The sequence below is a fragment of the Dendropsophus ebraccatus genome, chromosome 6, assembly GCF_027789765.1.
Source record: "Dendropsophus ebraccatus isolate aDenEbr1 chromosome 6, aDenEbr1.pat, whole genome shotgun sequence".
Taxonomy (NCBI): Eukaryota; Metazoa; Chordata; class Amphibia; order Anura; family Hylidae; genus Dendropsophus; species Dendropsophus ebraccatus.
Genome location: NC_091459.1, coordinates 124,979,726 through 125,006,842, shown reverse-complemented (window position 1 = coordinate 125,006,842; position 27,117 = coordinate 124,979,726). Strand labels below are relative to the sequence as shown.

Here is a 27,117-nt window from a genome sequence, read left to right as displayed (position 1 = left end):
CCTGGCAATCTCTGTATGGGCCCCCAGCTTCTGTGTTATGAATAGAGCCATGCTACAGCATGTGACCCTCAGCTCTGTTAATTCCTATGGCGGTTCCGGAGAGAGACGAGTACATCTCTCTTCCTGCTTACTGGGGTCTTTCTAGCACCTCCATAGGAATGATTGCCGGGGGTTCGGAGGTTGTATCCCCATTGATCTCTTACTGTGATCCACTTCTGTGGATTACTCCTTTAATAGACTATATATATATATATATATATATATATATATATATATATGTTTGGTTGCTACATAGTTTGACTCAACTGTAAGTCCTGGGGGTATCTGATTACTGTGAGCTGCTGTTAAGCAGTGAAAACTGCTATAGGTCCAGCCAAGTTCTGACATCTAGTGATTAGGCACAGTCATTACAGGGAGGCAGGGGCGGATTAACTTTACCATAGTGCAGCGAGCCGGGGTAATGGGAAGAGAGTGAGGGGAATGAGGAGAGGATGATGGTGATAGTAGTCTCTCCTGAGTGTGGCGCTGAGCTCCTCTGTGAGGGGATGCACTGAGGGCTGCAGGGGAAGAGTGTGCTGTACCTGCAGGATGGCTGGAACTTGTCACGGTCACAGGTGGGCACGAGGGCTTCTGCAGGTACAGGGGGACTCTCTGGCGCTTCCCTGGGCTCTCTCTCTCCTGTGGGCTACTGCAGGGATTCCTGAAGGGGGCTGCACCTTTGTGTAAGGTGGTCAATGGTGCGGACCTGTAGTTCCCCCGGGGCCAACCCCAAATACTGCTGTCCGGTACAATGGCCCTTGATGGTGGTGTGGTGCAGATAACCAGGACAACAGGGAGACAAGGAGGGAGGCAGTGTAACAATGACTCCTTTACTGGTAGACTTGCCGGTGTTATACAGTCTTTTGGCACACAGCGGTGAATACTGGCGGCTTTGACTGGGTTACTGTACTTATGGAGAGTCTGGTGGTGTGTGGAGAGACGAATCTGCCTCAGATCCTGGTCTGTCAGTACGTGTGGGACGCTGGTGAGCACGGTGATCCTATGGACCTCTTCCCTAATGGTGCTTGAGTCTGTCATCCCTCCCTGTCTGCTAGGGAGCTTCCTGCTTAGGTTACTGGGTCGGGCCTTAGGCCACAACTTTCAGGTCCCAGAGGTATCCAGGGGTCCTAGTAAAGCTTACCCCCCGAATTTCAGGAAGATGGGTGCCGAGGCCTACATTAACTCTGCTCCCTCCTACAGCCAAGTCCACTTAGGGTGTCTGTCTTTAGGATTCCCACTGACTGTATATGTGCTGCCCCTTTCCTGAGGGGGCACCTGACAAACTGTCTCTCAGAGTCTCTTTCTCTCACCTCCAGCTGTTTGTTCTCTTGCTGCTCTGTGTAAGATCTTTCTCCTTGTTCCCCTCAGCAGCTTCTCTCTCTGTGGTGATCTCCTGAGGTGATGTTATCCCCTCTACAGCTAGTCTCTTGTCTCACTAGTCTCCTGTCTCCTCTCTCTTGTCTCCTGTCTCAGCTAAGCTCTGCAACAGCCAGCCTTATATAGGGGGCCTATCTGCATAATCCCACCCCCTTCTAGCAACTTCCTAAGCTTACCACACTACCTAGAGCAGTTCCCACTACTGTCAGTAGATGTCGCTGTAGTGTGTTGTGTGCAGTGAAAAGCATGTAACCCATCTCTGCCTGCCAGTTACAGGGTACAAAGAAATACACATAACAGTTTAGACAATAAAACACTTGTTGACAGGTGCCATCCTCAGCCCAGCCACAGGGATTACGCTCTGGGATACTACAATAGGCCCCGGGCTGTTCAACAAGCCTGCCCCCCCCCCCCTCCTAACTATGGCAGCACTAGTGTCGTGTTCATAGTAGAGGATAGATAATGATTTGTGTAAAATTGTGGGGGAAAAAGCATCGATTGTTTTTGCAAATCGTGGCAGAAGTGAAGCCAGGAGACAATGCACCACTGAAGGTATAACTCTTCATGGGTGGCCATGGGCCCCCCCAGGAGCCCTGGGCCCCGGGCTACTGTCCGAAACGGACCTATTATAATCCACTACTGCGGGGAGGCATTTAGTAACATTCAACCACTACCTATTAACCCAATGACATGGAGCATTCATTGTCCTGGTGAAAGATGGTGCTGTGGTTGGGGAAGACCTACAGAAGACATGGGTGCAGGTGGTCCCTATAATGTTCATTAAAGATTGTAGTAAGATGACCAACAATCCAGGCATGCCAGGAACCCCCTCCCCAGGCCATGATAGCACCACAGGATGCTAAACCCCAATGTTGCACCCACTGTATACAGCTTCATGCTGTTTATGTCACAGGTACAGAACATTTACAAACACTGAAGAGGCTGCGGCATGGCTACCTTGAGTTATCGAATATTCTTCCTTATTCTAGACACTATATAACAAATCACTATATATAACACTGCATATCTGACTTGATGCTATGTTGGATGGCTTGGCTTACACACCCTTAGGTACTGGTGTAATGTATAGGTAAGCTGGTTCTTTCAAGTATCAAAAGCGTATTGTAAAAGTATATCAAAACTTAGGATGTGTTATTGTACCATCTAGTGGTTACAGGGCAGTATTGCAAAATGCACTCAAAATGTGTCATGCAAAAATGAGTTTTCTACTTCTATCGATCATTGATATTTGGGTGATAACCGATCACGGTTCAGGTGTGTACACTGAGTATCTGTGTTCTGTCTGTTGTTTTGTCTGGTCCTCCCAAGTTACAGTGTAGCCATGTGTGATCCAATTGGCTGCGGTGTGATTTTTCATTACATTTTCCATTACAGCATAGAAAGAGAGCATAGTATAGAAAGATAATGAACAACCAGCAATAAAACCACCGATAAAAAGAAGATAATCAGATATATAGGAGATATAGCGTTATCAGAGATTCATCCCTTTTTTATCCATGTATTGCTGTATTGCACAGAGGTTTATTGATCCATCCAAGGCTTTATATAACAAGGACATTTAGGAATTTTGGTGGATTTCATACATTTAGTCATAGTAGTTTTACAGGATCACAAAATGAGACAAGGTGCAATACTAAGTATGGCCACTACCTCATGTACGGCACTGTGCCTGCTGGGAAGTGAGGAGACTGCTGCATCTCTTGCAGAAGTGCTGCGGTTCCTGTACAGCAGCTCATGGGGATAGCGGGAGACATTTTGAAAGACCAGGCCTTTAACTCTGTCTGTTCAAGCTCTCTGCCAGGAAAATAATGAGACATTACCACTAGAGATGAGCGAACCGGCTCCGGGTTCGAGTCGATCCGAACCCGGGTTCGAGTCGATCCGAACCCGATCGTTCGGATCGACTCGAACTTGGATAAAGCTCTAAGGTTGTCTGGAAAACATGGATACAGCCAATGACTATATCCATGTTTTCCACATAGCCTTAGGGCTTTATCCAACTTCAGCAGCCACCGCTAATCAACTGCCGAACGTTCGGGTTCGGATCGACTTGAGCATGCTCCAGGTTCGCTCATCTCTAATTACCACCCAAAAAAGTAAAATAAAAATTATTTTTTTTTTGATAAAAAGAAAACTAATACTATAATATATTTAAGGGTGGGCTTTCAATGCAGTTCACAGATGAATGGGCTATCTGTATATTAAAGATAAGTTAGTCTGTGTATGTAGCAGATCATAGACCATGGGGGTGGGGGGTCTTCTGTTATATCTGAGGTTTTGCCATCTTATAACTGGGTGACTGTCTCTAGCGTGGACGCAGCGTTCTCCACAGCCTGGATGGCGATGGTCAGCTGCCGATGGACCTGATCCCAATCATGTCCGAGGTCGCTTTCAACAGCCGTCTGGTAGGCATCAGCCAGGCCTGGGAAGGTTGCCACAGAGGAGCTGCGGGTGGCCCAGAGGACATGGCTACACATGAAAGAAAAGAAAGGGAGCAGGTATGAGGTTATCAGAGGTAATACATGACACATAGACATCTTACATACATCTACATCTATGGCTCTGTGTGCATGTGTGTTATCAGAGGTAATACGTGACACGCAGACATGCAGAGATCTAAGAAAAAAACATCTGTGGCTCTATGTGCATGTGTCTTATCAGAATAAAGGAAAGGAAAGCCGCCCTGTGGTGACACTGATCAGAGGTAACTTCCCTTCCGGAGAGGTTCCCGGCATACAGTATATTCCCATGGTCTAAGACCCCGAGTTGCAGTCAAATACTGATTTGCTGAGCAGCAGGTCAGTGACCCTGGAGTCAGAGAAGCAGGCGGGAGCACGGGCAGGTAATGTATAAGCTTGTTAAAGCCCAGCAGGTGATGGGTTAAGTAGGATGTGGCTACAATCTCACAGTGGAATGAAAATCAGTTATAGTGCATAACTGTACCAATTTACTGCTAAATTTACAGTGTGAAATCTGCTGCGATTCGGTATGTGTGAAACTGGCCTTATAGGATCAAAAGGTGTCACCAGAGTTCCCAGAATTCTTAGTGGAGCATGAATGGCTTTTAAAGGGGTACTCAAGCAAAAAATATTTTTCTGTCAAATCAGCTGGTTTCAGAAAGTTATATAGATTTGTAATTTAGTTCTATTTAAAAAATCTCTAGTCTCCCAGTACTTATCAGCTGCTGTATGTCCTGTAGGAAGTGGTGTATTATTTCCAGTCTGACACAGTGCTCTCTGCTGCCACCTCCACCTCTGTCCGAGAACTGTCCAGAGCAGGAGCAACTCCCCATAGAGAACTTCTCGCCATTGTTGCGAATCGGCAACAGTAGCAGTGATTCATTCAAAACTTACATTGTGTGAACATGGCCTAAAACATGATAATTTAACTAGAAAGGCATGGTGGTCCCATACAGTCATCATGGCGATATGAACTAATATTACTGACAATTGTACCTGAAGTAGAGTCGGCCAGGAAAAGCAAAATCATTTAGGAAGGATCTATCCAAAAGCATCAGCTGGTCATTTATCATCCGTATCTTCAGCGGCCTGGAAATATAGACAGAGAAGGCATGTCAGTGGGCACTGGGCATTAGGTTCCTATTACACACAGATATCTGACAGATTATTGAAGCCAAAGCCAGGAACAGACTATTAACAGAGAGCCGGTAATAAAGATAAGACTGAGTTTTCTCCTCTTTTCAAATCCATTCCTGGCTTTGGCTGCAAAAATCTGTTAGATAATCAGGACCCTTAGAATGGATTATATGTATAGTAACATGGAGATATTTACAAAGTACAATTCTAAAGGTGCAAATATTTCAGTTCAAATTGATTGTTGGGGTACACCCCCTGCTGAACGATTTGCCACCTCCAGTTCCAGCTCCTAGACCAAGCTTTAGTACCAGACCCAGCTACATGTACAGCAATGAAGGGCACCAATGCTGCCCCTTTAGTGGGGTCAGACCCCTACTGAAGAAACACTCATTTCCTGTCCTAAGATGGCGGCGTGGTATGTATTGTATTTGCAACACTGACATAAAATAACTGAGCAGAAGTGTGGCAAAACAGCGCCCCTAGTGGCCATTACAGCCAATGCGTGCAAATAACTATTACTGGAATGTGGCTCTATGGCAATCAAGGGGTTTTCTATAAAGAACAAATGGTATGAATGTGCATTCAGTGGGGGTCATTCAATAAATATAAGGGGTCTATGGTTCCAGGGCTGCAATACCAGGCATACAAGTCCTATGGATGGACGGGAACAGGGAGTATTACAGAGGAGTATTACATTCTGAAGACACTTACATCTTATCTGTATCCGCTAGATTCTTTATGGTCTCTTCCAAGGACTCCGCAGCAGCCTTGAACCGATCTATCGCCAATTTTAATGGCTCTATAAAAGACAATAATTCCTATATCAAAGTCAAAGAGTTATGAGTCATGTTTTATATCAAGACGCAACCATAGGTTATAGGTGATATTTGACCCATTGTATAGGCAAAGAATTAAAAGGGTACTCTGGCGTAAATCTTTTCACATCAATTGGTTTCAGAAAGATATATAGATTTGTAATTTACTTCTATTTAAAAATCTCCAGTCTTCCAGTACTTATCAGCTGCTATAGGTCCTGCAGGAAGTCTGACATAGTGCTCTCTGCTGCCACCTCTGTCCATGTCAGGAACTGTCCAAGCGGGAGAGGTTTTCTATGGGGATTTGCTGCTGCTCTGGACAGTTCCCGACATGGACAGAGGTGGCAGCAGAGAGCACTGTGTCAGACTTGAAAGAATACACCACTTCCTGCAGGACATACAGCAGCTGATAAGCATTTTTTGAAACTAGTTGATTTAAAGGAAAAAAAAATAAAATAAAATAAAAATCGCTGGAGTACCCCTTTAAGACTTTCTCAATAAATCCCCAGGAAAAGGCTGGAACTCACAGGAAACCTCTGCATGGGCCTCGTCCACAAAGTGTGAACATTTACAAACTCCACATAAAGGTTATAAGAAGGACACACTTGTCTGACAAGTCAGGTAAAGATATAATACAACTAGGCCATCAAGTGTGCCCTTCCGCTTATTAGTATAGGGATAAGGTAATAACTAGCAACGCAAAGATATATTACACATTGGGGGAGATTTATCAAACATGGTGTAAAGTGAAACTGGCTCAGTTGCCCCTAGCAACCAATCAGATTCCACCTTTCATTTTCCAAAGAGTCTGTGAGGAATAAAAGGTGGAATCTGATTGGTTGCTAGGGGCAACTGAGCCAGTTTCACTTTACACCATGTTTGATAAATCTCCCCCACTGTATCTTTTTAGTGCTCAATTATCATTAAGGCCACAGATGCCTAGTTTCATTAAGGCCCAAAAATGTATTTAAACTCCAGACCAGACCTCAGACTCCCGATATTATTAACCCCTTAAGAACTGGGCCAATTTTCAGTCTTGCGTTTTAGTTTTTTCCTCCTCGCCTTCTAATAGCCATAACTTTATTTTTCCATCTATAGGGCCCAGTAAGGTCTTGTTTTTTTCAGGAACAGGTGTACTTTGTAATGGCATCTTTCAATCTACCATAAAATGAATGACAAACCCCCCAAAACATTATTTATGGGGTGAAATTGGGGAAAAAATGTGCTTTTATTTTTCCACCTACAGGGCTGTATGGGGCGTCATTTTTTGCGCCATGATCTCTAGTTTTTATTAGTACCATATTTGTATCTATTGGATGTATTGATGACTTTTTATAATTTTTTTTAAAATATAAAATGTAATTAAAAAAATCCGTAATCTTGCCGTTTTTTTACTGCCTTTTGTTTATGACTTTATTACTGTGCGGGAACAGCATTGGTTTATTTTAATAGATGTGACAATTATGCATGCTACAGTATATTATATGTTTATTTATTTTATTCTTATTATGTGCTTTATTTATAAAATAGGAAAGGGGAGGATTTTCAACTTTTATTGGGGGAGGGGCTTGGACACATTTATAAAAACTTTTTTTATTTTATCTTTTTCCACTTTTTAAGTCCCCCTAGGGGCCTATAACTTAGATCCTGTACATTATATTACTGACACTGATTATTGCTATGCCATAGGCATAGCATTGATCAGTGTTATCTGCGATCATTTCACTGAGCCTGCCTGTGACAGACTTAATGCACTAATTGCTGATCTGACTGCAGGGGAAGAGGTAAGAGACCTCCGGCAGTCAGTTAGAAAGATCAGGACCCCCACATTACACTGCGGGGGTCCTGATCGAACAGTGACAGGAGCTGTGCTCCTGTCACTGACATTTAAATGCTGTGATTACAGCATTGAAACAGTTAATGGCGGGCAGCCGCGGGATCGCGGTTGCCCGTCATTAACAGGGAGGACCTGGCTACTCATAGCAGCCGGTCCTCACTCTCCTTGAAGTGAGCTCAGCTCCTGGACTAGACCCTCTAAATTAATCAGATGAGACCCCCAAATTACCTCACACCCTAGATTAGACAAATTAGACCCCAGACCAAACCCCTAAATAAATTAGACCTAAGACCAGACCTCTAAATTAACCAGACCCAAGACTAGTTGTCTAAACTACTCAGACCCCAGACCAGGCACCTGTTTATTCCAACTCAGACTAGACCCGCAAATTAATAAGGCCCCAGAGGAGACCCATAAATTGATCAGACCCCAGACCAGACTCCTAAATTAACTAGACCCTAGACTACATCTCTAAAGTATTCAGGCCCCAACACCAGGTCTGTTTTAATCTGACCCCAGACTACACACCCATATTAATAAGGCCCCAGAGGAGACCCCTAAATTTATCAAACCCCAGACAAGATTCCTAAATTAATCCGAGCCCAGACTAGACCCCTATATTTATCAGACCCTGGACTAGGCCCCAAGAGTAATTCATACCCCTTAATGAATACAGACCCTAGACAACACCCCTAAACTATATACCAGTCTAGATTCTTAAACTAATCAGAACCCAGAGCTGTAAAAGAATTAGAACTAAGACCTATTAATTCATTTGACAACAGACTAAATTATTAGATGTCAGTCCAGAAAAAAAAAAAAAAAAATTATACCCTAGACCAGACCCCCAAATACTTATTGGTGCCACCTCCTGAAGCAGTGCCCAACATTCTAACTATGACTAGCTATTTAAAGCAACTCTGTACCCACTATCTGCTCTCCAAACCGCCTGTACCATCAGATAGCTGCTTTTAATCCAAGATCTACCCTGGGGTCCATTCGGCAGGTGATGCAGTCATTGTCCTAAAAAACAACTTTTAAACTTGCAGCCTTGTGTCAGATTGGTGTGGCCTAGAGTGTCTGTGCTCTAACCTTGCACCGCCTCTCCATCCCTCCTCCCCACTCTCTTCACCATTAGGAACGCCCCTGGGCAGCATTTCTCCTATTCATCACCTGTCTGAACGCTGCACAGGTGCCTTAAGGATCCGACACATGTTCAGTGTTCAGGAGTGAATAGGAGAAATCCTACCTGGGGTAGAATTCCTTATGGTAAAGAGGGTAGGAAGGAGGGACGGAGGGGTGTCGTAATCCTAGGGCATGGGTACTCTAGGCCACGCCGGTTTACCACAGGGCTGCAAGTTTAAAAGTTGTTTTTTAGGACAATAACTGCATCACCTGCCGAACGGACCGCAGGACAGATCTTGGATTAAAAGCAGCTATCCGAAGGTACAAGAGGTTTGGGGGGGGGGGGGGGACAGATTGTGGATACAGAGTTGGTTTAAAGGGGAAATGCACTAAAATTATCTTCTTATGTGAAAAGACGACATAGGAGAAGTCTGTGAAGTCATTGAGAAGTCATTGATTTACATACTAAAATGGATTAATAAACCAATCAAATCCCTTTGCCATAGCACAAAAATGGTGATATAGTGCCGGTGTTACCTAGGGAGATGTTCTTCTTGTTGAGATTGGTCTGGAAGGTTTGTGCTTGCTCATAATACCCATCCAATGTCTCTCCATAGTCTCTGGCCCCCAGTGGCAGGATGAGACTGTCTGACAGCCGCAGCAGGACATTACCGGCAGTGCGGGCCACCGTCTGATGGCTGGTAAAGCCTACACATAGGAAACACAAGGATATGCCATACAGGCCTGTGATGAGAGTAATTCCTTAAAGGTGTACTTATCCATTACTCTACTAATCTCAGGTGTCACAGGGGAGCGCCCTGTTCAGCACCTTCATCTCAGAGAAAGAACAGAGAAATATCACTCCGAGGGGGATAGAAGGAACACTTCACTAGCAGCTCAGATTTACCTGGATCTATATATTTAGATGTATAATCGAAAGTGTCAAATGCCGTGTGGTAGGCAGGATATATGCGAGCCGACGTCACTGCCTGCAGGATTCAAAGAGGAAAAAGTCAATATACCCAGCGAGTAATACTTGCTTTGTAGGAGTTATATTCTCAAATATAGGGGCAGTATTATAGTAGTTACTGTATATTCTTGTATATAGGGGCAGTATTAAAGTAGTTATATTCTTGTATATAGGAGCAGTATTGTAGTAGTTATATTCTTGTATATAGAAGCAATATTATAGTAGTTATATTATTGTATATAGGAGCAGAATTATAGTAGTTATATTCTTGTATATAGGAGCAGTATTATAGTAGTTATATTCTTGTATATAGAAGCAGTATTATAGTAGTTATATGCACAAGCCAAAAAGACAGAAATGGCTGCACATCGCACCCATGGCCGACACGAAAGCTTATTCAGCTACATTTAAAACCAACATCAGAAGTTAGTATATTATTTGGCCAAACCATATTGCCTCATGTACCACGTGCAGGTCTTCTGATACACATGAGTCCCTAACCAAAAAACATCACTGTGCCGGTCAGCGACCATAATCCCCGCAAAACGTGCGCAAGCAGAGAAGGGGGGCCACGGAATGGCCCTGCAACCCCATTGTCAAAGGACCAGACCCTAAAGGGCCCCCCCCCCCCGAACCCCGCAGGCGCCACCCGCGGAAAAAGTGGATGCCAAGCAACAGAAGTGTGAACAAGCTCTTACCTCTCTCTCCATTCCTCTGCAGGTAGAATGGGAGAATACTAGGAGATCCTCCCCTTATGTACACAGGTGCTTCCTGCTAATTTGGATCACATGGGTCTTACAAAGCACGAGTGCTAGCCACAATGAAAAAAGGGACAGAATACATAAAATATGCACAAGCCAAAAAGACAGAAATGGCTGCACATCGCACCCATGGCCAACACGAAAGCTTATTCAGCTACATTTAAAACCAACATCAGAAGTTAGTATATAATTTGGCCAAACCATATTGCCTCATGTACCACGTGCAGGTCTTCTGATACACATGAGTCCCTAACCAAAAAACATCACTGTGCCGGTCAGCGACCACAATCCCCGCAAAACGTGCGCAAGCAGAGAAGGGGGGCCACGGAATGGCCCTGCAACCCCATTGTCACAGGACCAGACCCTAAAGGGCCCCCCCCGAACCCCGCAGGCGCCACCCGCGGAAAAAGTGGACGCCAAGCAACACAAGTGACCGGCACGGTGATGTTTTTTAGTTAGGGACTCATGTGTATCAGAAGACCTGCACGTGGTACATGAGGCAATATGGTTTGGCCAAATTATATACTAACTTCTGATGTTGGTTTTAAATGTAGCTGAATAAGCTTTCGTGTCAGCCATGGGTGCGATGTGCAGCCATTTCTGTCTTTTTGGCTTGTGCATATTATAGTAGTTATATTATTGTATATAGGAGCAGAATTATAGTAGTTATATTCTTGTACATAGGAGCAGTATTATAGTAGTTATAGTCTTGTATATAGGAGCGGTATTATAGTAGTTATAGTCTTGTATATAGGAGCAGTATTATAGTAGTTATATTCTTGTATATAGGACCTGTATTATAGTAGTTATATTCCTGTATATAGGAGCAGTATTATAGTAGTTATATTCTTGTATATAGGAGCAGTATTATAGTAGTTATATTCTTGTATATAGGAGCAGTATTATAGTAGATATATTCTTGTATATAGGGGCAGTATTATAGTAGTTATATTCTTGTATATAGGAGCAGTATTATAGTAGATATATTCTTGTATATAGGGGCAGTATTATAGTAGATATATTCTTGTATATAGGGAGCAGTATTATAGTAGTTATATTCTTGTATATAGGGAGCAGTATTATAGTAGTTATATTCTTGTATATAGGGAGCAGTATTATAGTAGTTATATTCTTGTATATAGGAGCAGTATTATAGTAGTTATATTACTGTATATAGGAGCAGTATTATAGTAGTTATATTCTTGTACATAGGAGCAGTATTATAGTAGTTATAGTATTGTATATAGGAGCAGTATTATAGTAGTTATATTCTTGTATATAGGAGGCAGTATTATAGTAGTTATATTCTTGTACATAGGAGCAGTATTATAGTAGTTATATTCTTGTATATAGGAGCAGTATTATAGTAGTTATATTCTTGTACATAGGAGCAGTATTATAGTAGTTATAGTATTGTATATAGGAGCAGTATTATAGTAGTTATATTCTTGTATATAGGAGCAGTATTATAGTACTTATATTCTTGTATATAGGGAGCAGTATTATAGTAGTTATATTCTTGTGCATGAGGGCAGAGTTACTTATTACTTGTACAGTAAAGATACTGTATTTGGATTTGCGGGATAGATGAGTGAAGACATACTGTAAACGTTCCTGTAATACTGAAATCCAGAGATGTGCTCATATCTTTCTATAGCCCACTTGGCATCTTATACAAAGTTTATTATTCAGCAGAAGGCTGCTATAATTTATCTAACTGTATTTACCGTGTCATAGGTGTAGGCAATATCCATACATGTTATCCCCAAGTAGTGTAGAAATGGGGCGTAGTCACTGCCGATTCCCAGGGTTCCAATTCTACAGGTAGAGTAATATACAGTTAATGTACAGTAATACAACCCATACTTTATATTAGTGTCATTATACCTGGTACTGTAGCAGTGTTACTGTATGGAGGACAAGTGTACTCCATTGTATTGGTCAGCAGGGGGCCCACCAGTCGGACCTCCACCAATCAGCTAATCATCCTCACTTTTAATCTTCAGATACCCCCTTTAAGTTATATGATGTAATAACTGATCAAAGATACATGGGGATGGAGAACTCACCGAGGAATGACGCCATATTGTGGGCTGGTGCGGTTGGAGTGACGTTTCCAGTTATCATACACTGTCAGATCATTGTTTGGGGTTCTTACCTGGGGCAAAGAAGAACAAAGAGTTCAAAGACATACTTCAGACATGTCAGAAAGTTATACGGGTTTCTAAATTACTGCTATTTAAAAATCTCCAGTCTTCCAGTACTTATCAGCTGCTGTATGTCCTGCAGGAAGTGGTATATTCTCTGTACAATACTCTCTGCTGCCACCTCTGTCCATGTCAGGAACTGTCTAGAGCAGCAGCAAATCCCAATAGAAAACCTCTCCTGCTCTGTCCCTGACAGGAACTATCCAGAGGTGGCAGCAGAGAGCACTATTAGACAGTCTGAAATTTTTGAGTTTAGCCTTTCCACATCTAATGTATATGGCTCTATTCACACTGAATAGCAGAACCATGTTGTGATGTATTGCATAGAGAAGAAGGAATTCAAGGGATGTTGACTCCATTTGGTTTATCAGGGTTCTGCTGCAGACTGAGCTCAATAGCGTTAACATGGCTGCTTTCTCCCAGAAACAGCACCTATCTTGTTCTCAGTTTGGGTGTAGGTTTTGCAGCTCAGTTCTATTATAGTGAATGGGACTGTGTTGTAATACCACACGCAATCTTTCAAGGGAATCTGTTACTAGGTTTATGCCGCCCTAAATGAAGGCAGCATAAACTAGTTACAGAAATACTGAACAGATCGGTCTATTACTTACATCATCCTCTTCAGCCATTCTCCTAATATGCAGGAGAATGGGATTTTTGCTACAACCCCTCCCCCCGCTGCTGATTGACAGGTGACTGACTATACACAGCACGGATAGATAACTGCCAATCAGCAGCTAGGGGGCGGAGTTTTCTGTTTCTCATGAATATCCAGGACTACTGGTCTCATGCACATAATGGAGAGGACTACTTTTTGTCTATGTTATTCAGGAGGATATCTCTGACTCAGCTGCACAAAACAATGTGAGTGATACATCATTCTGTTCAGCTTCTCTGTCACTAGTTTATGATACCCTGAGATAGGACACCATAAACCTACTGACAGAGTCTGTTTAATGTGAACAGAGCCTAGCTGTCATCTGGGCTCCCGCAGGGAAAAGATGAGTTCACATACTCTGGAGTTACCTGTTTAGACGCAGCAAAAACCACACCTTGTGCCGGAGGAGTCCCCTGAACTCTCAGAGTTGCATTTGCTGAAATAAGAAAATAATTACAATTGTTGTTATGTTCCTTTGTAATGAACCAGTACCATCTGCAACTTGTAGGATTAAAAGAAGATACTCCAGACAAAAAATATCTTTTTTTTTTTTTAAATTGACCGATGTCAGAAAGTTATACAGATTTGTAAATTATTTCTATTTGAAAATCTCAAGTCTTCCAGTACTTATTAACTGGTGTATGTCCTGCAGGAAGTGGTGTATTCTCTCCAGTCTGACACAATACTCTCTACTGCCCCCTTTGTCCATGTCAGGAACTGTCCAGAGCAGGAGAGGTTTTCTATGGGGATTTGCTCTGGACAGTTTCTGACATCGACAGCGGTGGCAGCAGAGAGCACTGTGTCAGACTGGAAAGAATACACCACTTGCTGCAGGACATACAGCAGCTGATAAGTACTGGAAGACTGAAGAATTTTTGTTTCCAAATCAACTGGTGTCAGAAAGTTATATAGATTTTTAAATGAACCCCGGACTCAATGAGCCCGTCTGCCGGTCAGCAGGAGTGGCAGATGGGCTCAGTATGTCCAGGCTCGGGAGCTGTCGGCGCTGCTCACCGCCCGCCTCCGGCCACTGCACCCCCGTGATTGTGGGGCCACAGCTCAGAGCACCCCGCCGATGCTCTCTGCTCCTCCTGGGAGGTGGATAATGGAGCAGGGCAGAGGGGTGGTTGCTGCTGGGCTGTCCCGGTAGCTGCAGTCAGGGGGGTGGATAATGGAGCCGGGCAGAGGGGTGTGCACTGCGGAGGATGGATAACGGAGCCGGGCAGAGGGGTGTGCACTGCAGGGGGTGGATAACGGAGCTGGGCAGAGGGGTGTGCACTGCAGGGGGTGGATAGCGGAGCCAGGCAGAGGCGTGTGCACTGCGGGGGTGGATAACAGAGCCGGGCAGAGGGGTGTGCACTGCGGGGGGTGGATAACAGAGCCCGGCAGAGGGGTGTGCACTGCGGGGGGTGGATAACAGAGCCGGGTGGGGGGTGGATAACAGAGCCGGGCAGAGAGGTGTGCACTGCGGGGGGGGGGGGGGGGGGGGGATAACGGAGCCCGGCAGAGGGGTGTGCACTGCAGGGGGTGGATAACGGAGCCAGGCAGAGGGGTGTGCACTGCAGGGGGTGGATAACGGAGCCGGGCAGAGGGGTGTGCACTGCAGGGGGTGGATAACGGAGCCGGGCAGAGGGGTGAGCACTGCAGGGGGTGGATAACGGAGCCGGGCAGAGGGGTGTGCACTGCGGGGGGTGGATAACGGAGTCGGGCAGAGGGGTGTGCACTGCGGGGGGTGGATAACGGAGCCGGGCAGAGGGGTGTGCACTGCGGGGGGTGGATAACGGAGCCGGGCAGAGGGGTGTGCACTGCGGGGGGTGGATAACGGAGTCGGGCAGAGGGGTGTGCACTGCAGGGGGTGGATAACGGAGCCGGGCAGAGGGTGTGCACTGCAGGGGGTGGATAACGGAGTCGGGCAGAGGGTGTGCACTGCAGGGGGTGGATAACGGAGCCGGGCAGAGGGGTGTGCACTGCAGAGGGGTGTTCGCGTCTGGGCTGTCCGGGGCCGGGGCACTGCGGGGTCAACTCCAGGGGCTGCCCTCTCCCCATGGAGATACAGAGTGTATACCGTATAGTATGGGGAACAGCGGCACATGTAGGTGTATCTGGAGTAATGCGCGGCAGGGTAAATCAGGTCGTAGACTGTCAGTCCAGTGTATGACCTGCTTTACCCTGCCGCGCTATCTACAGCAATGTTACTACTATTAGAACTGCAAGTCCCAGCGGACCCGATGGCCATACACATGTCAGTTCAGTGTGTTGCCATCAGGTGCGCTGGGACTTGCAGTTCTAATAGTAGTGGAACTACTGTGATAGAGGCTAACCAATAGCAGAGCACAAAGGAGGCGTGCCAAGGCAGGGGGGGGTGCCCAGGAGCCCCAGGAAAGCCCCGGATCATGACGTATCGGCCCTAAGTCTCGACCCAAAATGGCGCCCGGGGCTGTAAGATCATCCTGTTTCAGCCACTTCCGGTACCAGTGGTATCGGGGAAAGTGGAGTAAGGGGCAGGAATTTGCTACCAATGTATATTATAGAGGAGAGAGGGAATGGGGAAAAACCTTTTTCGCCGCACTACCCCTTTAACGTTGTAAAACCTGAAAGACTTCCCATTCCCTTATTTCATACAGTCCGTGCGGATGATGTCTGATTAGGATTATTGTTAACCTCACCAAATACGGAGATGTCCACATTGATATAGGCCACAGTTCTATCCTTTAATTTGCTGTAGTAATCCTAAAATGTAAGTAAAAACATCACAGTTACTATATATATATATATAATAAATATATATATATATATATATATATATATATATATGGTAGTGGAATTAAAATAGTTGCAGGAGGGGGTCAGGAAGGTTTTACAGCTTTTGGATAGATATAACAAATGACAGCAGGCGGAGATTATGAATATGAATGAAGCTGAGCCTCAAACAGGGTGAGGGATGGGAGGGGGAGCGAAGATGCGTTACAGCTTGCAGTGTGAGGCCCCTGTGTAGTGGGGGGCCCGGCTATAGTATAAACCATCCCTGGTTAGCCAGATTCAGGACAAAGTTCCTGAACGGCTAACCAGGGATATTGCAGGGCACCAGGCACCCCGATGTGGCGGGCTCCGTAGCAGCCACTATGGCGTATAAGACGACCCCTGACTTTTGAGCAGATTTTTCAGGGTTAAAAATGCATGCTGGGAGATGTAGCTTTCCGGCTGGGTGCCATGATGTAACACAGGGATCATTTGTAAAAGTTTGACTCTGGCTCTAGGAGCAGTGTAGACAAGTGGGAAAGGTGTCAAACAATCAGTGGGGGGGGGGGGGGGGGGGGGTCGGTGAGTGCACCTATATGCTTTTTGTCCATTATACCTAAACAAGTATCTTAATACCTCAGCAAACTCAGTTGAGCCAATAAGTCCAAACTCTTCTGCTCCCCAGCTGCCAAAAATGATGGTTCTTCGAGGTCGCCATGTACCTAAAACAGGTCACAATATTACCACAGCGCCATTATTAATCTTCAGAAGCCAGGGGACATTGAGAAGATTGGGAGTACTGTACCACTTTTCAGCTTGGTGCCCAAAATTCTGGTTATCTCCATCATGACTGCCGTCCCACTGCTTGGGTCAATGGCTCCGTGTACCCAGCTGTCTCTGTGGTTGCCATATATAACATACCTGTCTGGATACAGAGAATTGTTGTTAATAACTAATATTTTATCCCTGCCCCCAGTGTCCCCATGTAGTACAGGGGCCGGTCATCTCTCTTATCCCTGCACCCAGTGTCCCCGTGTAGTACAGGGGCCTGTCATCTCTCTTATCCCTGCACCCAGTGTCCCCATGTAGTACAGTGGCCTGTCATCTCTCTTATCCCTGCACCCAGTGTCCCCGTGTAGTACAGGGGCCGTCATCTCTCCTATCCCTGCACCCAGTGTCCCCGTGTAGCACAGGGGTCTGTCATCTCTTATCCCTGCACCCAGTGTCCCCATGTAGTACAGGGGCCTGTCATCTCTCTTATCCCTGCACCCAGTGTCCCCGTGTAGTACAGTGGCCTGTCATCTCTCTTATCCCTGCACCCAGTGTCCCCGTGTAGTACAGGGGCCTGTCATCTCTCTTATCCCTGCACCCAGTGTCCCCATGTAGTACAGGGGCCGGTCATCTCTCTTATCCCTGCACCCAGTGTCCCCGTGTAGTACAGGAGCCTGTCATCTCTCTTATCCCTGCACCCAGTGTCCCCGTGTAGTACAGAGGCCTCTAATCTCTCTTATCCCTGCACCCAGTGCCACCGTGTAGTACAGGGGCCTGTCATCTCTCTTATCCCTGCACCCAGTGTCCCCGTGTAGTACAGGGGCCTGTAATCTCTCTTATCCCTGCACCCAGTGTCCCCGTGTAGTACAGGGGTCTGTCATCTCTCCTATACCTGCACCCAGTGTCCCCGTGTAGTACAGGGGCCTGTCATCTCTCTTATCCCTGCACCCAGTGTCCCCGTGTAGTACAGGGGCCTGTCATCTCTCTTATCCCTGCACCCAGTGTCCCCGTGTAGTACAGGGGCCTGTCATCTCTCTTATCCCTGCACCCAGTGTCCCCGTGTAGTACAGGGGCCTGTCATCTCTCTTATCCCTGCACCCAGTGTCCCCGTGTAGTACAGGGGCCTGTCATCTCTCTTATCCCTGCACCCACTGTCCCCGTGTAGTACAGGGGCCTGTCATCTCTCTTATCCCTGCACCCAGTGTCCCCATGTAGTACAGGGGTCTGTCATCTCTCTTATCCCTGCACCCAGTGTCCCCGTGTAGTACAGGGGCCTGTCAACTCTCTTATCCCTGCACCCAGTGTCCCCATGTAGTACAGGGGCCTCTAATCTCTCTTATCCCTGCACCCAGTGTCCCCATGTAGTACAGGGGCCTGTCATCTCTCTTATCCTAGCTGGTTAGTTGTTATATATTTTACAACCTCAATGACTCATTCCCATGTTACGATAGTCTCACCTGGCTCTACGGCTCCTCTGATCATCCCCATCACGTTTGCTGAAGATCGGATTGTACGAGTGTTGTAAACATTAACTTGTACTTCACTGAAAAAGATAAAAGGAGATGATGGCATTATAGCCATGTTGTATAACAGGTCTTATGCCTTAAAGAGACAAGTCTACTGGAATATTCCTATCTTATAAGGTGATGGCATAACGCTAGGAATCCAAACTTTGGGACCATCACAGATCCTTAGAATGAACAGGGTGCAGTACTAGCTTAGCGCTTCATTCCCTAGGTTGTCTCTTTACATTAGTGATCCCGGCTATCTGGTTGGCGCACTTAAATAAAGCTCTAATGCAGTTCCTCCCCAATTGGACTGGTAAGGTGCCATGTAGGGAAAGACTGTAAAGAGACCACGGTGCTGGGGCTCCTTCCCACCACAGGCCCCATAGTGGTGGTCTATAATAACAATCTGGGGGGTTCTATTATGGGCCACCCACCCCCCATGTCATCATTTGCCTTTACGAAAAAAAAAAAAAATATTTTGACAACCCCCTCATAGTCCAAGTTGCATTAAGACAACTAGAGACATGGTCCCACTCTATTTCTATATAGTTTTAGTCTACTCCCATTGACTCTCATTTCACACAGTCCTCAGACAACACCAATAGAACAATGTGCAATACCTGTTACCGTAATTCCCTGCCCGGAAGCCAGGCCCAGTGTTATAGGTACATCCTAGAGCTCCTTGCCAGCTTGCGGGAGCACTTGGTCCATTCAGTTGGCTACAGAAAGTGTAAATAACCACAATTACAAGAACAGTAAAGGTTCTAGATGCTGAAGAATACCATGAATATGCAATGATGCCCCATGGAGCTAATGGGGAGTACCCAAATTTCATCCACCAATTTTTTGACCAATATTTAGCGAAATATCACATGTTTAAAGAGCAATGTACTATACATAACATATCTATACAATAAAGAATTGTAAGTGTCTCCATTACCAAATCAGCATTCGCGCATCTTCAAAACCAATAGGCTGTGCTGGAATATGGGAAATGCCTTGTATCTCCGACTCCGGGATTCTGTATGTAAACTCTAAAAAACATGTGAAAGAATGAAGGATAAGATTAAAAATGGTGAAGTCAATGCCCCGCAGCCTCCCAGCTTCATCACACCATTACCTTTAGCTGGGTAGTAGGGAGTGAGTTGGTCTCCAAAATTCTCCTTGAATGAACCCCGCTCTACACCAGATGGGGGCATATACCAGGAGTAGGGGTAGGTGTCATTCGGATTGGTTATTCCATCATTTATGTCTTTTGGATCAGTGTATATTATTACTCCAATGACTCCAAATTTGGCAGCATTTATTGCCTAAAAAGCCGTAATAATATAAAGTTAGCTTTGCTGCAAAAACTTTATACAATTCCTTATTAGAGTTGAGCAAGCTTCAAGCATGCTCGAATTCATCCTAACCTGAGCGTGCGGCTGCTGAAGTTTGGGAAGGCCTATCAGACACAATGTCTGGATCGAGTTACAACAGCCAGTAAGAAGCTCCGGCTGCTGTAACTGCAGAAAAGACAGGAGAGCCAGGGGGACGCAGAATCTAGGTTCTAAAAGGGAAGAGAATAGAAGAAAGCTGCATAGTGCTTTCCTCCACCTAGCTGTACCCAGAGCAAGTAACCCCCTGCCACCACCCCCAACTATATCTATGTACCCTAAGGGCCATATTACACCAACCAATGACAGACTGGCCCACCAGAGGACCAGAGGATGTTCCGGTGGGCCCCCAGCTTTAGAACCTGCACTAACATTCACTGACATGTCGTTTCCCCTTTGTTCTTCATTAGTGGACCCCCAGGATCATTTCCTCTGGTGGGCCCCAGATACCCCAGTCCGACACTGACACCAATAGCCAAAGCCAGGAACAGACTATAAAAAGAGATCAGGGCATAAAGGAAAGACTGGGATTTCTCCTCTTTTCAAATCTATTCCTGTCTTTGGCTTAAAAAATCTGTCAGATATCTGTTGGTGTAATAGGGAATACTCTAATCAGCATAGTAACATCTTAATATCATACAACAAAATATATGAACGCATTCAGCTATCTTACCTTATTTACACGGCCTATGCCCCCATAGCGTACAATGGCAATGGTCCCTTCAAGATTCATTGTCCCATTCAGATGTTGAAAATCACTTATCCTGCCCTGATTAGCATATACAAGATTTCCCTGAAAAATAAGAAGAAGAACAGATAGTGAAGACTGGGGACGTCCTATGTAATGTGATATCCGCCTATGGAAAAGCCTATGTATGTACAGTGTACAAAACAAGACCTGTGATGTCATTCATATTACTAATAAAGTTAAGATGTTGCTCTACTACAAGTAAAATTATTAAATACCCTTGTTAAAAAAAATATCCTATTGTTTTGTGTATATGACTCCTATGCATTTCCATGGTTACAGACTACAAATAAGCCCTGAGTGTAGTCAGATTCCTCAGTCATGTGTTACTCTTTTCCATCTTACTCCTCTTCTAAGCTAAGTTAGCAGGAGGCCCGATAGCTGGCCTCACATCCCAAGCTCACCTTTGCAGTACCATTGGGTGCAAACGCGAGAAATGGCTGTAAAATGTTTGGATCTTTCTGGTCATCTGTAAGCTGGGACTCTGTTTCTTGAGATGAGAACTTGAGGCTACCATCTTGGCCCACTGTGCACAAAAAAGAATGAGACACCATAACAAATACATTTTTAAGTGACCAATATAATAAACAATAAAAAGAAATTCCTCCAAATGAGTCTGATTGCACCGGAAAGGAAATGTAGCACTAAAGCACTGGCTATCGTATATCTTCTAAAGCCAAAAGAGTGCGCGTAACTTTCAGTGACTGACAACAACCACCCTGTAGCAATGGTTATTAAAAATTAGGGGTTTTGGCCATTTGTTCTTATTAATGACACAATCAAGTAACGGAGGTCCCCTTGCCAGCCAAATTGCTAAGGAGAGGTCATCAATGTTGTTGATACAGAAAACCCCTTTAAGGCTTCTACGTTTGGTATGTATGACACTTCAACTTACAAACTTTGACAGTGTTTGGATTCTTCTCATCTGGAAATGACAGGAACACGTGATACCGTTCCTCCTTGGCTTCATCTAGACCCGACTTTGGATCAGTCCAGCGAGACAGCAGCCACTGCACCAGCACTTCATCGGCGGCACTTGTGGCTACATGTGGCTTCTGGGACAGTATCCTGGTGAATATGAATGTGACAGATTTTATATGTTTTAGACACTTTTTGCCCCTCACTTATTAGCTGAATTGTGTCTAAAAAAGGATGTGGTTTACATGTGCCAAACTGCACAAAACATTTTGTTCACGTTTTGAGTGTAACATAAACCAACCAAGAGGTGTCCAACAAGATGTGTAAGTTAATATGCAGCATGTTTTATGTGGCCCTATGCACAAGACTATAACTACTATGAAACTGCTTCTATATACAAGAATATAACTACTATAATACTGCTCCTATATACAAGAATATAACTACGATAACACTGCTCCTATATACAGGAATATACTATAATACTGCCTCTATATACAAGAATATAATCACTATAACACTGCTCCTATATACAAGAATATCACTACTATAATACTGCCCCCTATATACAAGAATATAACTGCTATAATACTGCTCCTATGTACAAGAATATAACTACTGTAATACTGCTCCCTATATACAAGAATATAACTACTATAATACTGGTCCTATATACAAGAATATAACTTCTATAGTACTGCTCCTATATACAGGAATATAACTACTATAATACTGCCTCCAATATACAAGAATATAACTACTATAATACTGCCCCTATATACAAGAATATAACTACTATAATACTGGTCCTATATACAAGAATATAACTACTATAATACTGGTCCTATATACAAGAATATAACTACTATAATACGAACTGGAGAGAATGGAACGGCTGCACATCCCATCTATGGCTGATACTAATGCCGCTAGGCCTATATTAAAAATCAACACCAGAGTGTCTGTATATGAATTATCAAGCCATATTGCCCCGTGTACCACCGCGCAGGTTCTCTGGTCCACACGGGTCCCTACGCTAACTCCACACCGTGTCGGTCAGCGACCGCCAACCCCGCAAAGCGTGCACATGCAGGGAAGGGAGGCCATGGAACGGCCCTGCAACCCCAATGTCACAGGACCAGACCCAAAAAGCCCCACCAAAACCCAGCCAGCACCACCGGCGGGGAAGGCTGCCCCCAAACGACACAAGTATGGATATGGTATTACACTTACCATTGCTGCTCTCACAGAATGGGGAAAACATAGGGTCCAGACATGTGAGCACAGACATATCCTGCTAATTTTGGTCATGTGGGTCTTATAAAGGAGTGCGAGCTGTTCAGAGAGGGAGAATTGCAAAACACGAACTCCGGCGCCGGCGGTGCTGGCCGGGTTCTGGTGTGGTGTTTTTGGGTCTGGTCCTGTGGCATGGGGGTCGCAGGGCCGTCCCATGGCCCCCGTTCCCTGACTGTGCACGCCTGCGGGGTTGGTGGCCACTGACTGGCACGGTGTGGACTTAGTGTAGGGACCCATGTGTATCAGATACCGGCACGAGGTACATGGGGCAGTATGGCTTGATCAATTCATACACAAAATTCTGATGTGTTTTTTATTTAGCCTAGCGGCACTAGTATCAGCCATAGGTGTGAGGTGCAGCACTCTGTTTCTTCCCTGAACCATAACTACTATAATACTGCTCCTATATACAGGAATATAACTACTATAATACTGCTCCTATATACAAGACTATAACTACTATAATACTGCTCCCTATATACAAGAATATAACCACTATAATACTGCTCCTATGTACAAGAATATAACTACTGTAATACTTCTACTTCAGGAAAATGAATGCCGCACTCACCGGGTCCAGTCTCAGGCTAGGCTTTATTCGTCATTACTGACATACACGCTGGGGAGGGGATGGTGCAGGGTGCCCCTGGCCAGCAACCAGTGCTCCTGGGGGGCCCACATGGCTACTGAATGTTGTGTCTGACCATTTAGCTGTATGCGCTTGTATGCGAGGGGAACATACAGTTGAATGCAGCAGGATGATTGACAAGGCGAGGAAAGCATTGGCTCTCCACCCTGCCAAACACTGTTGTGGCAGAAAGAGTGATGTCACTCATGCGCTCAGAGAGCAGGGAGAGACTTGCCATCAGAAGAATACAGTACTGCAACCACACAGCAGGTAAGTATGGCTTCCCCCCCCCTTAGTTATAGAGGAGGAGACCTATGTGGGTGGGTGGGGCTACCTCCTGGGAAGGATGTTATCTTTGTGGATGGGTGGGGCTAAGGGTCCTATTACACTGAGCGATTTTTAACGATTAAATACTAACGATTTACGAGATTGTTTATCGTTAACATGAAATCATTCACCATATTACACAGAACGATAATCGTTAGTTATGATCGTTACTATGATCGTTATTGCGATCGTTACTATGATCGTTTGCTCCTTCTGATCCCAGAAAAACAATGGACAATGTGCTATTACACTTAACGATTAGTGAAAAAATGCGGAACTTGAGCGAACGAACGTGGAATTACAGCGAACGATTAACGATAATTTTAGGTTCAGATCTAAATCAACGATCAACGACATACCAATGATTTTTCGATCGTTGCCTGCAATTACATAGAACGATTATCGTTTAAATTGGAACGATTTAATGATTTTTCAAACGATAATCGTCCCGTGTAATAGGGCCCTAACTCCTGGGAAGGATGTTATCTATGGGGGTTGGGCTATGGGATGTGCTGGCTAACTGAAAAGGGGGTACCTAATTTGTAGGTACAGTCTACTCGCAGTAGTGGTGGTGGTGGTGTCTAACCACCAGGAGGATTACCAGGGAGATTACTACTGGGAAAGGGGGTGGCTGCATGGGGAATACATACCAGGGGGATTATCTACATGAGATGGTGCTGGAGGGGATGCCTTCATTGAGGTTACTACGCCTTTTTTTGGGGGGGGGGAGGGGGGTTGTCATTGCCTCCGCAGAGAGGTCTTAATACTATATAGATGCACAGGGGGAGTCTAACTTCTATATGAAGGCACAGAGAGCCCTAACTACTACCACATGGAAACAGAGGGAAATAATTACTATATTGAGACACAGAAGCCCTAACTACTATATGGAGGCACAGAGAAGCTGAATTTCAATATGAAGGTACAGAGGGGCCTGACTACTATATTGGGGTGCACAGGGAGGGTCTATCTTCTATATGGAGGAACAAGGGGGGTAATCTACTATGTTAGGGTAGAGATGGTGGCCTTTTTACTATATGAGAGCATAGAGGGACCCTGCGAACTATATGAGGGCTACAATTGGGTCTAAATACTACATGGAGCCATAAATTGGCTGTTCTCATATACCCTGTACACCAGGATTATCGGGGCTGATTTCTCCTACTTATTTAATGTATTGTCATGTATTGTTTCTATGGGTTAGTAAAGTAATTATTCCATTTTATTATGTTGCAGTAGTCTGGCTTTTTTGTATATAGGTTATTTAGTATAGTTGCCTTGAACCCCATGGGACTATTTATCGTTATTACCCAGCATTTGTACTATACATTTACTCTATTGGTGCTGCGGCTATCCCCGTTGGGTGTTGCCTATTTGGTCATTGACCATCAGCTATGGTGTAGTCCTCATGCTGGTCAATAGACAGATAGATATGAGATAAAGAGATAGAAGAATGGATGGATGGCTAATTAGAAAACAAAAACAGCGCCACAGCTTCCTCTATGTTGTTTGTGGTATTACTACTTGGTTCTATTCTTTTAGTGGAACTGAGCTGCACTACCACATCCAAGCTTTGGAGGAGAGTGGCGCTGTTTCTGGAAAAAGGCAGCTATGTTTTTGCAATGCTGGATAACTACTTTAATTTTTCCATGGTTATATATGAGAAATATAGAAAGTCTTTTCCACTGTTCTCAGTCCCTGTTCACTATGAATAATGTAGTAGAAAATACCCTTTATTATTCAGAAAGCATTGTCATCTACTGAGGTTCCCTATGGGTAACATAATTGGTTGGGGCCCACAGAGACTCACTCGTCCCCCCTAGGCTGAACCCCTAGCTATGCCCCTGCTTACACATATATCATTGTTTCATTGTTATTATATCCAATGGAGTAACCACAATACATAGTACTTGTATCTCTAACTTATAACAATAACACTAAGAAATTATATATCATAATAGATAACACACCAGAATAATGCTACGTTCCCACAACGTCCATTTTTTTGGCCGTTATTTCATTATGACAGCCAGTATTGTACAGGTAATGTCCCTCATTATGAAATAACGGCCGTCATTTAGCCTCAAACAGCCACTCCAAAGAGTAAGACCAGATAAAACCTAATAAGTCCACACAAGAAGCAGATGGGATCAGGGACTGTTGGGTCTCACCTTAGATTCTCCTTGATGTTCTCACTATTCACTTCTTTCATGAACTGGTCTATAAATTGTTCATCGAGATCTTGGGCAAGATCCTTCACCCACTGCGGCACCGGCTCCGGATCACCCGGAATAGCAAAATGGCCGATCAAGAGTCCGATGGCTAGTATCACCGCGGCCCCGAAGGCAAAGCCGGTCACCTTCCACCAATTCATGGTGCCTCAGCCTCAGAGATGTCTCATGTGCTCCTCTAGTTATAAACCTTCTACACCAGCCCCGTGCGCAGATCTCCTCAGCAGATCAGCAGAGATAAGGAGGCCATAGTCATATTATCCATTAGGAACATGGTTAAAGATTATCTGTATTCCATCCTGGGTCCCATCCCTAGTGAATGCCCTTTGCACATTGGTAGAGAAGGAAATTGAGCTAACTCTTCGAGAGATAATTATTTTATTAATCCATAAAATAGACACTAAAACATGAACTATGGCCCATCTGAGATGTCCTTAAAGAGTATCTCCAAGATCAGAACAAAGCATTGTATTTTACCAAAACAGCGCCACCCTTGTCTAATGGTTGTGTTTGGTATTGCAGCCAATCCCTAATCATGTGAATGGTACCCATAATACAGGACTGCTTCTAAAATGGAATCAATTTTAATGATGGCAAGGTCCAAAGAAACTTGATGTACAAGGAAACCCGTTTAAAGGGAATGTGTCGCCTAAATTTAGTTTACTGATAAGAGTCAGACACTAAAGCTTGTTCTTTTATTCTAATCTGTTTCTATTTTCTGACTTTAATTTTTATATATTTCACTATTTGTACATTGTTATGGGGGCGGCCATATTGCCTGAGCTGTTTTTAACAGCATTTAGTGATGTGCTTTAGAGCCAGACTCATGGACATAGATGACAATAGACAGATTCAGTCCCCTTGACTGGATGAATGTAAAACATCAATTAGCACGCTCTGTGGCCTTTGAAAAGTTAATTCCACAGGGATCTGCTTTTTTCTTGTATTGATGCTATCTACCTACTGTTGTCACATGATGCTGTAATGTTGTGAAGATCACTTTACAGCAGACTCCTCTTATCACAGCAGGAAGTCTCAGCTTACCTTTAGCCCCAGTGGTGAGAATAAAAACTGCAAGATTTCAGGAGTATTTATTAACCCCTTAGCGACCCATGACGTATCTGATACGTCATGGTGCCGCTCGGGGTGTTCAGAGCGGGGTCCCGCCG

General features: G+C 44.6%; 1 protein-coding gene across 1 annotated transcript; it reads right to left on the bottom strand.

The window, feature by feature from the left end:
- Positions 1 to 2,829: 2,829 nt before the first annotated feature.
- On the bottom strand, positions 2,830 to 26,198 carry LOC138796009 (aminopeptidase NAALADL1-like). Its single transcript, XM_069975865.1, has 19 exons — positions 25,889 to 26,198; positions 21,444 to 21,616; positions 20,953 to 21,074; positions 20,474 to 20,593; positions 19,545 to 19,734; positions 19,365 to 19,458; positions 19,045 to 19,143; positions 18,374 to 18,459; positions 16,951 to 17,070; positions 16,782 to 16,867; positions 16,073 to 16,136; positions 13,775 to 13,842; positions 12,611 to 12,699; positions 12,269 to 12,359; positions 9,718 to 9,799; positions 9,348 to 9,518; positions 5,745 to 5,832; positions 4,893 to 4,985; positions 2,830 to 3,906 (listed from the first exon to the last, which is right to left on the bottom strand). Exons 1-19 carry the CDS (start codon positions 26,089 to 26,091, stop codon positions 3,723 to 3,725), a joined length of 2,223 nt encoding a protein of 740 aa, XP_069831966.1. The 5' UTR covers positions 26,092 to 26,198; the 3' UTR covers positions 2,830 to 3,722.
- Positions 26,199 to 27,117: the final 919 nt, after the last annotated feature.